Source organism: Thunnus maccoyii, chromosome 23, assembly GCF_910596095.1.
Source record: "Thunnus maccoyii chromosome 23, fThuMac1.1, whole genome shotgun sequence".
NCBI lineage: Eukaryota > Metazoa > Chordata > Actinopteri > Scombriformes > Scombridae > Thunnus > Thunnus maccoyii.
Window position 1 is genome coordinate 22,719,678 of NC_056555.1, and position 12,480 is coordinate 22,732,157.

The following is a 12,480-nucleotide window of genomic DNA, read 5'->3' on the forward strand; positions in this document are numbered from 1 at the left end:
TAAATGAAACTAATAAACAAATACAGAAATAAAAAGTGAATTGACATTTAACATTCAGTGCATTATGAACAAAAGAATTTGTGGTATTCTATTATATATATCTAAACTTCTGGGATTGACACAACACTAATGTTGTCTAATGAATATATTAAATTAAAAAAATTACATAGTAAGACATGTTTGGCGGGTTGTCTGTTGAAACGGTAATTTTCTCTGAACTTTAAGAGTTGATAACAATATCACTGATTTGCTTTAAAAATAAAATGTTTACAGATTGATCATTTACTTCATAAATTTGCTAAATTTTTTGAAATTATTTAAAAAAAATATAACTGAATTGGTCATTTGCTCTTAAACTCAAAACTGAGTAGGCAAAATTTGCTCTAAAATTTAACATAGTAAATTAAACCAGAAATATTTGCTGAGGAAAATGTGTTGCTGTAAGACCTGATGCTAATTGGCATAATTTTTTGAATTACTTTATAATCATGAAAATGAATTGATTTGTGGAAGTCAAACATATCATCTAACAAAAGCATCTAACATTGGGCTTTAGTGTATTTCCGTCATCATAATGAGCTTTGTGCTCTTTATTATTATAATTGCGCATAAGTTGACATACAAATCATCTTGGTAGCATTATGTGGGAGGAGATACAAATCAAAGTGGGTTTTAGAGGATGTAACTCTGGATCCTGATACAGCACATCCCAATCTCATCCTGTGAGGAAGTAACTACCAGGCAACCCTGAGAGATTTTCTTCTTCTGTTCATGTCTTAGGAAAGCAGAGTTTCTCTTCAGGCAGACTTTACTTTGAGGTTCCGGTTAAAGGGAAGACTGACTGGGATTTAGGAGTGGTCAAAGAGTCCATCAGCAGGAAGACAAAAATCACACTCAGTCCTCAGAATGGTTACTGGACTTTATGGTTGAGGAATGGAGACGTGTACAAGGCTAATGACAAAATCCAGTTCCTCTCTCTCTGAAGAAACACCCTCAGAAGGTCAGAGTGTTTGTAGATTATGAGGAAGGTCTCATTTGCTTTTATGATGTAGATGCTGCAGCTCTTCTCTACACCTTTACTGACTGCTCCTTCACTGAGAAACTCCCATCCTTCAGTCCTAGTCATAATAACAATGATAACAATGGTAGAAACTCTGCCCCTCTGATCGTCTCTCTGATTGATCACACTGATTAGATTCATCATTTGTTTTCTCAGAAGTTATAAAAAAAAAAAAAAAAAAAGATCAGTTGAAATTCTGCTTAATGCGGTTACATTAAATTGTAATTCAACTTTTATTCACACATGAATGAGAAGCATTTTCAAGAAACAGGGCAAAATATTTTTGAAAAAATATTTATGATTTACCGAGCATGTAAATAAAAGATGTTTGAAGCATTTTATGAATCACATTAAATTCTTGATTTAAATTAATGGAGTACCCAGTAAATACTGAAATTCAAAATAAAGTTGATCTATTATGTTATATTTACACATTACATATTGTACTATGTAAAGAAAAAAAACAACAGTGACACACTGGCTGTATTATGAACCAAATATAAATAAAGACTTTAAGAAGCTTTCCTTCCAAAATTAAATTAGTGATACTATTTGTCTATTGAAAACAGTTCAACACATAAAGCTTCAACAGTATAAGCTTTTCTTTCTACATTCTTACAGAATGTGAATTGTTTTGTATAACAAATACATTAACAATAAACTACAAAGTAGGACACTTTATGAACAACTGATTCAACACTGGAAAAAAAGACACTGCATCAAAACTGTAAAAATTATTAACTAAACTGCGGTCCAGTTCCACTTCAGTACTCTGTGCTAAAATGCTTGTTGACTTTGAAAACAGAAACATAGATGGTGAGACTGATGAGGAAGAACTGCTTCTGCTCCTTCAACCAGACCAGCTTCATCTTCACCTGACCGTCGGGGTTCCGGTACTCCATCAGAAAGTGCTCACCGCTGTAGTCGAAGGACAGCGGGTTCTTCGCCATTTTGATGCAAATGGGTGAGCTGACACACCAGAAAGGTTTCTGGAACTCGTCCAGCAGAGTCAGCGTCATGATGCAACAGTTCTACCCAGCACAAGAAAGAACCATCAGAGCTGAAAACAAATAGATGTGACCTTTCTTTTCCAGCAGCTGACGAAAACCGAAATTCATTTTGCGGAGTCGTCAGTCAAAACAGACGTTGACAACCACAACGTGTGCAGATTGGCTGGTTTAATTGTTATCACAGGCTCAGTATACTGTTACGTCATGTGATTGTTTGTGGTGTATAAACTTCCTTATTTCCACAGAGTTATACTAATTTGAATGTTTTCTTATTAGTTTGAGTGCAGGTAAGCAGTTGGCGTATTTAAGTAATACTGCAAATTCAGAAATCTCCATGACATATAAATACAGAAATCCACTGATGAGTGTGTGGAGAGCGTGGAGCTCTAACATTCAAAGACATGGACAGACTGAAGCTGAAATCATAATTTCCGCATCTGTAAGTACGCATGGGTCCGCTAGGGTCCATGTGACGTCCATGTACGCGTAGGCTCTGTGCAGATATCCATGTACCTCCAATGGCTTGTGACCATGCGGACTTGTCTGCCCTGGTCTGTGCGGTCACAACACTGTCTTCCTGTAGATGCCGATCTACTGCGCATGTGTGGGACGCGTCCTCAAAGCGGACAGAAAGAGTATAAACTAGTACTACGAAGAAGTACTACATGTCTGTAGTGTTTGCAGCTGTCCACGTACGCCTCCGCATCAGCTCGGGAGTATAATATAAACAACATAAAATCACAAAAAACATGATACCTCGCTTTTAAGGTAATTGGCCAAATTTCAAAACATTCTTCAAATTTGTGAAAATATTGGTATATATTGTTAACCTGAACCTGACCAAATACTTGGCAGGTGACTGGATGAACCATCTGTCTTACCTTGCAAGACAGGTGGATTCACAAGATCACGCAAGAATCCTCATAGGACACTGATTGGTCCAAACCACTGGTGGTTCGGACAGAAGTGCATAACCCCAGGCCTGAAAAAATGGATTCTCGCCTGATCTTGTGATGCTGTGATCTCGCGAACCCAGCTGCCTCACAAGGTAAATATATTATAGAAGCATTGGACAACATTGCTAAATCTTACCACTACTTGGATTGGTCCAGTGTGTGTTAATTAGTGGACGGGGTATGAAATGTCCTGAGTGTTTTGGACAGATGTACCTCCACTGAGCCCTCCAGCACCTCGCTCTTCCAGGGCAGTTTGATGTTTCCAGACAGCGATCTGTGCTGGGACAAGTTGGTCCTGTTGATGGCCTTCAGCTCCACCTGTCCATCCCGAATCTGAACTGATTGCAGCAGCACAACAAACTTTAGGTTTTTACACATGTAATCAAGACAGTTCCTTCTGTCAGGACAGTGCCAGTTCAATAAATCAAACCTCTGCAAAAACTAATTCTGATGTTACAGTCAAAGTCAAGATTCAGTTTTATGTCAGAATTAAAAGAAATTGTTCAAAAACCTTACAAACAAAACCTGATCAGATGTTTTTCTTAATTAATTTAAATTTAAAAAGGTTTGATAAAGTATTAGGATGATGTGTTAGTCAGATTGTCTGTACCTGTACGACAGAAGAGCTGGCGGAAGTGTCCTGACATGATCTCAGTGCCGGTGTTGTGCAGAACAAAGTGCAAAGTGTAGCCGTGCAGCCCAAACTCAGGGTCCGAGTTGTCCACAGGCGGTCTGTCCACAGGCTCAGAGAACGGGCTTCATGAGGGGACAAAAAGGACAAAGACCACCCCTACTACTGTTTATTAAGCTTCATTAAGCTTCAGGGAAGATTAATGTTTAATAAAAATATAATACCTAAATAAAAAAAATATAATAATGGGAACATTTAACCTAATTAATACATTTGCTTAAATAAAGAACAAATAAAAGCACAACTGAACTGATACATTTTTTCTGAAAATAATCAGGTGTTCAAAAGTTTATTTTAAGCGATGAAATTTTCTCATTAAGTTCAAAATTTTTAAGATATTTAAGATTAAAAATATTATTTTTATGTCTTCAGCTGGGTTGATAATGCTGTAGTAATGTGTTAAGACCAGCAGAGGGAGATCTGTCTACCAAAATGAACCTAAAGATTTAACTTTGCTGAACTAGTTTGAAAAATTGAACAATATTAATCTGTTCACTTTTGGATCTGGTGATGTGTTTTGTTATTTTCTGAATATAAACTGGAGTTTATCAGTGTAACAGTTAAAGCAGCAGAGTTTATAGAACTGAACCCACCAGACAGGAGATCCCAGCAGACTCTTTTCAACCAGCCTGTGGAAGTGAAGGCTGACCATGATGAAGGCAACACTGCTCTGACCCTACACACATAAAAACACTGACATGTTAAATTGTTCTTTTGTTGATGTTCACATTATAAAAACAGATGCACAATGTCAAGACTTTCTGGGACACCTAAACAGATCGGAGCTGTTGTTAATGTAATTAGTAACACTTGTGTTTTTCCTACTATGATGAGTCAAAATGTTTGCTGTGAAAAATGAAATTTTACAATTTCATGCCTGTGCCTGAGTCAAACATTTCCATTTCATCACTGCATAATTCTAAATTTAATGCAGCCACATTAATGTACATACACAGAGAGAGATTTAAAATGCCTTTCACTATGTTATAATAATCAATTAATCATCATTTCTGATGAACAAAGAAAATGATATCAGTTTAATAATCCAGAAAGTACTGAATGAGTCTATCTAAATGTTTTTTCCCCTCAGTGTGGGGGGAAAAAATTGGTAAAAACCCTCATACACCCACAATAGTTAACAGACCTCCCATTTCCCTCACTATATTACAGAGTTGCCACTAACTATTATTTTCACTATTGATCAATGTGTTGATTTTTTAACTTTCCAAAGATATAAGATGTGTCAGGCTGAATTTTTACAAAATAGGAAAAACAGAATGTGTAAAAAATGACACACAAGAAATGTAGAATATTTCCATTTGATGCAATGGTGCAGCCATGAAAGAAGCATCATATTTACCCTCCAGATGCCAATGATGAAGCCCGGCGACAGAAGGATCAGTTTGATCAATCTGTCTTTTCCAATGAAACGAGCAGGATGAGTCTTCATGTCCAGCTTCAAAATCAGAGAGCGCCAGTCAGGCCTGACAGAGGAGAAAGGATTGTAAAGGAGTGGTGGTGGATGAATTGAAAAGGAGGTGTGAAGGAGGAAGAGGAGGTGTCTCTTACTTCCTGACTTTGGGGCTCTTCAGTGCGTCCTTCCTGACTCCGTGCAGCTGGATGTTGCCGATATGATGGTATCTGGGGAAGTTGCCTCCGCTCCAACGGACGATCACAGACGACTCGAAGAAGTACGCTCGGCTCTGCTCCAGCCTGCTCTCCCGTCCCAAACAATCACACACTGTCAGCTCCCAGCTCACATTCAGGTTCCTAGAAAAAACTCAATGTAATCAGTTTGTTTACAAGGCTCACAATATTTTAAACCGAAAGCTTCTCATCCAAAGTTTAGTCATCTTTACCTTCAAAGTTATTATTGTGTGTAAAGGCTCGGCCACACTAACATTTAAATATCGGTTCATTTCAATAGAAGTGTTACAGTCAGTGCATTTGCTCACATGAGTGAAGAAAAATCCACAAAAAAAAATGTATTTTCAAGACAAGTTCAATTTTAGTGGTATGTGAATTTGCGCTGTTGACAAATGGCACACTGTTATGATCGTGTTGAGGGAACGGAGAGCCTGAGAGTTCGAAATGGAGGAAGCTAACGTAGCTTATTAGTTGTGTTGCAAAATCTACTTTTATTTAATCTCCTGTGTCACATTATAAACTGCACCATGAAGGAGACATGGTTTACAGCGGGGGTCAGCAATCAAGTTCAACCATGGACCAGATTTTTTCAGTACTATTTATTTCTTCAGGTGCAGTAAAAACACATTTTTTATATGTTTCTGTTTGTCTAAAACAGTTTTAGGATTTTATATGAGGGTGCATGTCATCATTCCCATAAGCAATACACACACAATAAACAGTGGCCTGCTTTATTTATGGTCTTAGCTGAAGTACTGTTATTGACACATCTGTTCTGGTCACATAAGAGAGGTTATGTTGTGTACCTTTAAATGTATAAGCAGTTAAAAGCTCATATTTATTGGGATTTAGATGAGCCCTGTGTTTATATCATTATCTACTGTAGATTTATGAAGAGTCATGTAAAATATTTGATGCAATCTATAAAAAAGGGAAAACTAGCTTTTGTTAGGGGGCCAAATATTTTTGTTGGAGCGTCAGATTTGGCCCATGTTTGCTATTTGCCGACCACTGGTTTACAGACAGTCAATAAATATGTCTTTCCAATAACTATGAGAACTTATTCTTTGTTAGCAACTAAGCTTATGAGCTCGCTAACTGACTGTTAATGCTAGTTAAGTAACAGTTTTAGTTCCAGTTTTGGAAACTCTTTTTGCTCACAACTGGACACTGGAAAAATGTGATAAAGGTGCCAAAAAGGTTGCAAACCACTGTTTCCAAAAAGGAAAGCCTAGATAACCATCCTCAACTGTATTACAACACAGAACAAAAAAATTAAGTTGACTAAATATGACTATGATGTATTGTTCATCTACAGCAAGTTTTAAGTCTCTATATGAAATAAAACCAGTGGCTGCTGCCTGGAAAGTTGGAAATTAATCTATTTGAAGTTTTGTTATGAAAAACTGTCAACAAGAGTAGAAAATATATTTGATTGTTGTCACTGAATAACACATGAAAAAAGCAGCACAATGACAGCTAGTAGCTTTAAAGCGACACTTTAAAAAGGAAGGAATGATACCTCCTATATACAGTGTTAAAAATCACATTTTCATCCGTCCCGTACCTGAGGACCCACTCTGTCTGCCTGGGCAGCCCCGTGTACGGACTGATGTCTCTCAGCTCTCTCCTCCACTTGTTCAGCTCTTGTCCGGCCATAGTTCTGAAGTACATCTTCTTCCAATGACCTGCTGAACGATCCTCCATCTCCACCGGATCCTCCTTCAGCGCAGCATCGTCCACCGACTTCGGCTTCCATGTTTGACCTCCAAACTCTGACACGTAAATCTTATGCCACATGACACTACAGTGAGAGAAGGTCACAGCTGAACACTGGTTGCAGAGAAGTAGTGAGAGCTACTGATTATTTGATCAAGACCAAATTTTCCTCTAGTTTGTTCAACAAAAGACAATAATTAAAAAACTTATATAGGCATTCAGTAATATCCTGTTCCAATCTGCTGACTAAAAATACACAAATACAGATTTTGGGCTGCTGAGGCTCAGAGGCAGAGCGGGTCGTCCACTAATCCGAATTCAGACAGCACATTATAAGAACCAGTTCTGAGTGAGAAAGATGTAGTTAAAGTATTGCAGTAAAAGTAGTGGTTTGGTCCCTCTGACTGATATATTATTATATATAACATCATTAGATTATTAATAGTGAAGTATCAGTGTTAAAGCAGCATGTTACTGTTGTAGCTGCTGGAGGTGGAGCTAGTTTACACTACTTTATATACAACAGCTGTCAGCAGGTGTCCTGACTCCTTGCAAGAAACAGAAAGGTTGTTTTTCTTTTACAGTAATAGTTGCGGCCAATGAGCCATTGTTGGATGCTAACACTTTTCTAAAGACCCAAATGTTATTTTCTGTTTTTTTTTTCCTGCTCTACCGAAATCAGACCGAACCATGAACTGTATGTACCGTTACACCCCTACTTAGCCTGCAAAGCTAACTTGCTGTTACAGATTTTCTACAACTACATCTGCATATTTTATTGGATAAATAAGATAACGCCTAATGATCTGACCTAGCTAAAGGAAATACAAGCATTAACAGCACTGTCTGCAACTTCTTGATTAAAATGAAATGAGGAACTGTTTCACACTTACTCGTCATTGGCAAGCTGGTGGAAAAGCTTACTGACGTGGCTGATGCAGAACAGCGAGGACGCGTCCAGGTACGACAGGATCTTAATCAGAATCTCAGACGGCAGCCTGACAAAAAGGTAATCACTGGCGTCATTTATTCAAAGTAATAACCAAGTGATTTAATCTACCAACTAGTGCTGAAGCCGGTGTCGTGCAGTTCCTCTAACAGGGATGCAAACGGGTAAGGGGAGCATTATATGGAGAGAGAAAACCTACCACAACTAGGGGGGGTTCAGGGGCCCCTGGGAGAAAATTTGGAAAGATATTTGCTTTACATGGTCATCTATAGTTACTTTTAAGTATATTTGCATCTGCCTGTAAACTAATTCTAACAGCTGTTATGAGGTAAAACAACCCTACATAAAACACATAAAGGAATCAATAGATGTGAGGGCTGAATACATCAACAAAACAAAAACAAGACGACAAGATAAAAAAGTATGTTGGAAATCAGCTGATAGTAGCTTCTTCCACTATCAGGCATGTTATTGTTAAAATTCATAAAAAGCTCACATCTAGTCTATATGCATCATTACACATGACATGTAACATAAATGCAAACGTGAATTCAAACATTTGTCTTTGTTTACTTTAATAAAATAATGAAATAATGATACGCCCAGTCCAGAGCTGACTCAAAACTCAATGTATATGCATATAAATGCATCAATATGGCATAATTTGGAGACAAAATTGAGTTAAAATGAACCAATTCTGCATCTAAATCAGTGTTAATCTTTCCTGCTTCAGTGTTCAGACCGCAGTCAGGAAGCACAGGTGAGACTTTGTAACCCCTTCACTTTAATCAGCCGGTGGCAAACAAGATGCAGGTACTTGGCTTACGTCTTGAGGAGTTGTGGCATTTATTCATTGACAAATAGCCTAAACTGTATGCACACCACACTGCTACGTTCACAGCTATACTGCTATCTTCATACTCTCCGCTCCGGTCGACAGCCTCACCATCACACACACGCTCTCTCTCAACTGCACACTCGCTACACACTGAGCTAGCTAATGGAGCTACGCTATTGTATAATCAGCCTGACAGACCCCAACCCCCCCCCCAGATCTCCTAGAGTTTGCATCTCTGCTCTAATGACAACTAGGAGAGGCTGGCCACCCTCTATAGGTAGCCACCTATACAGGAAGTGATGTTACGCTCGGAGCACACATCTCGACACAGTATCGGCTTTTCAAAACAAAAGTATCACAGTACGATGTTTTGAAGTGATCAGTTTAAATTGTTTAGACTTTACTGAACAAAATAACAATGACAAAACAAGAAAAAACTCCTAACATTCTGTGATTAAAGGCTCTCAAATGTGAAAATGTGCGGCTTTTCTTGGTCTAACAAAACTGTAAATTTTATATTTTGGGGTTTGGGGCTGTTGAGTGGATAATTGTTTGTTTGTTAGTTGCAGCCCTAAAAAATAAGCATTAAAACCAATTAGATTCTGACTAAGTGTTTCAACATGGTCTCAGATGTAATTCATCCATACAGATGAAATACTAACAGTTGTCCAGCAGATGTCGCCATTTCAACTGTATCTAATGCTCTGAAACAGTAAACCATGTCAATACACTTGCCTCATATTGAGTCAGTACTTCAGAAAGCTTTGTTTCTCTTATCACTGTGTACATACAGGTAAAATCTCTGAACATTATACTGTCCAACTAACTCCTATCAATTAGACCTGCAATATAAGACATATTATCTTATCTATATTTAGCAGAACTGGAAAATAAAGCATTAATATAAAAGTCATTAGAGTCCTCGTCTGAAATAAAAATAAATTAAATCCTATGTAAACATGGGACTGGCACTGCTTAATGTAAATTCATCTTTTGGCTACTTTTTAATTAATGAATCTTTCACTCTTTAAAATGACCAAAAATAGTTTTTAAAAAAATCATTCTAAGGGGGCAACTGACTCAATTACAGTTTAGTTGTTTGGTCTGTAAAATGTCCGAAAATTGTGAAAAATGTTGATCTATGTTTACCAAAGCCCAAGATGACGTCCTCAGATGTCTTGTTTTGATCCCAACCCAAAGATATTCAGTTTATTGTCATATAGGACTACCTGAAAATATTCACATTCAAGAAGCTGGAACCAGAGAATCTGGGATTTTTTTTTTTTTTAAATGACTCAAAAGAATCATTTGATAGTCAAAATAGTTGGTGATAAATTTTCTGTCAATCGACTCATTGATTTATCAACTAATTGTTGCAGCTCTAAAAAATCTTTTTAGCATTTCCTCAAGTCCAAGTTGACATATTGAAACGTTTTGTTTTGTCCAAGGGTCCAAAACCCCAAAACATTCAGTCTAATGTCATAGAAGACCAGAAAATATTTATATATGAAAAGCTGAAATCATTTTTTTTTCCAATTATTAAATTTGTTTCAATTTCTTTACTTTGATTGACTAATTGCTTAAGTAATAATTTTAGCTTAAAGTAAAGCAGTTATTTTACTTCTCATATATAAACTACCTGCAACAATAAGAAAATAGATCAATTAGTCAATCAGTGTAAAATTAACTGATTTTAATCAGTTTATTGATTGTTTTAGTCAATTATCAAGTAAAAAATGTTTTTGTCTCATTATGACAGGTTTAATTGGTTAATAGGCTAAGTATGAAAAATAACACTGTGTAACACAGTTTTTGTTCCTGGGTAGTAAGTGTTACTTCCTAATTTCTTATGCCTAAAATGTATGAAAAAATGGCTATTACTCCCTTCAAACTTTGCTCTTGTGACCTGGACAGTGATGAAATTGAAATTTCCACATTTTCATTCACATAAAGTCAGAAAAACAACATATGAATCAAAATTAACATGTATATATACTAAAGTTATATAATAATGACAAAAAAAGATTTAGAAGTGAGTAGTTTTTTCGAGATTTACAATGATACTGTAAAATCACTTTTAAGAATCAGCCTCCCATCCTCTATCTGCGGATTCATGTTGTTTTTTCTGACTTTATGTGTATGAATATGTGCAAATTCACCCATTTTCCCAATGGTACATTTCAAATCATCACTGTCCAGGTCAGAAAAGTAAAAATTGAAGGGAATAATAACCATTTTCTGTACTTTTAAGACATAAGCAATTAGGAAATTAGCCTACACTTACTACCCAGGAACAAAAAACAAGTAAAAATTTGTTACCAGGTGTAATTAACAATGTCTTTAAAACATATTTTTTCATGGGAAAATGAAATTAACACTTAAAACAGATGTGACAGTAAATGATAAAAAATTTGGTCAAACATTTGTGATTAGCTAGCTTAACTTACCTTTCCACTAAGTTTTCCTTTGGTGGAGAAGATTTCACTTTGGTAAAATGTTCTCTGGTTTCCTCAGTTTTTACTTCTGGGAAGCTGGGATACAAATTTTGAAAAATATTAACATGTTTTTGTCAAGTAAAGTTCTTAATGAAAGTGTAATGGCCTCTGTGTGGCAGAAGTTACCTGTGATCCATCCCGCTAACCGGGTTCGGTGCTACCTTTGGCCGCCTTTTCTTCCTCTTCCCGCCCGCCGGTCCTTGACACGGTCCCGCCTGTCCTCCGCCAGAACCCGGCTTACCTCTACCACGAACCGGCTGACGTCTACCCGGAGCCGGCCGGCCAGGTTGTCTATCCAAACCCTCCAAGAAACTGCGGAAAAACTCACCTCGTCCGGCCGCCATCACACCTTGATGAAGATGCCACCACTCACCATCATTAACGCGAGGACACACCACTTCCTGTCCACTGTACATGTGACGTCAGTAGAGCAGCCAGACCGCCAGGTGGCAGCAGAGTGACGTACAAAAACATGACAGGTTCATTATTATCCGTGTTTGTAATTTATCCTGAAGTTTAAATTGGAATGATAAAAACATATTGTATAAACACAAATCTTTATTTTGAAAATCTTGGTTTAGAGATGCACATTATTTACTTATGAGGAGTTTTTATCACAATACAACATCCTGTGACACCTGGGGATTATGCAAAGGGTTTTGGTTCTGGTATAGTCTACATATGCTATTTAGGCAATAACCAGGGGTTAGTCATCCATTTTTACCATCTCTTACTCTAATTCACTCTCCTGTAGGGAAAACTTGTCTTTCTATTGAAGAGTTTTCCTAATATTATCACCTTTCTGACATTGTCATCAAAAACTGAAAATGTGTAAGCTTCATAAAAGTAGCCTAAAACTTATGGCAGAGCTGTTGTATTAGATTGCATTCAATTGTACAGGTGTTCCTAATAAAGTGAGTGCAGGTAAGAAAAGAAATCTAAAACACTTTTTTGGTCTAACTCTCAACTCCAGGAATCTGTTGTGTCACAACACAACTTCCTCCTAAAAAGTCCAAACATGTCCAAACTTTTTTTTGTCCGTTATACTGGATGCAGATCTGGTGGAGACAGATGCAACATCCACCCTGTTCCAAACAGAGTCTCTTGATTGAAAA

At 37.2% G+C, this 12,480-nt stretch overlaps 1 protein-coding gene across 8 annotated transcripts; it reads right to left on the reverse strand.

Moving 5' to 3' along the window:
• Positions 1-1,260: 1,260 nt before the first annotated feature.
• On the reverse strand, positions 1,261-11,795 carry LOC121890407 (F-box only protein 15-like). 8 transcript variants are annotated; one of them, XM_042402633.1, is made up of 12 exons: positions 11,492-11,794; positions 11,318-11,401; positions 7,977-8,081; positions 6,932-7,168; positions 5,287-5,487; positions 5,078-5,201; positions 4,311-4,393; positions 3,637-3,782; positions 3,240-3,359; positions 3,094-3,106; positions 2,952-3,042; positions 2,025-2,091 (listed from the first exon to the last, which is right to left on the reverse strand). In XM_042402633.1, exons 1-11 carry the CDS (start codon positions 11,779-11,781, stop codon positions 2,970-2,972), a joined length of 1,476 nt encoding a protein of 491 aa, XP_042258567.1. In that variant the 5' UTR covers positions 11,782-11,794; the 3' UTR covers positions 2,025-2,091; positions 2,952-2,969. The 8 variants fall into 8 exon arrangements, with proteins under 8 accessions (XP_042258562.1, XP_042258565.1, XP_042258563.1 ...); XM_042402634.1 differs by having other exon boundaries at positions 2,029-2,091; positions 3,240-3,364; positions 11,492-11,793; XM_042402629.1 differs by having other exon boundaries at positions 2,023-2,091; positions 2,952-3,106; positions 11,492-11,795.
• Between the last annotated feature and the right edge of the window lie 685 nt (positions 11,796-12,480).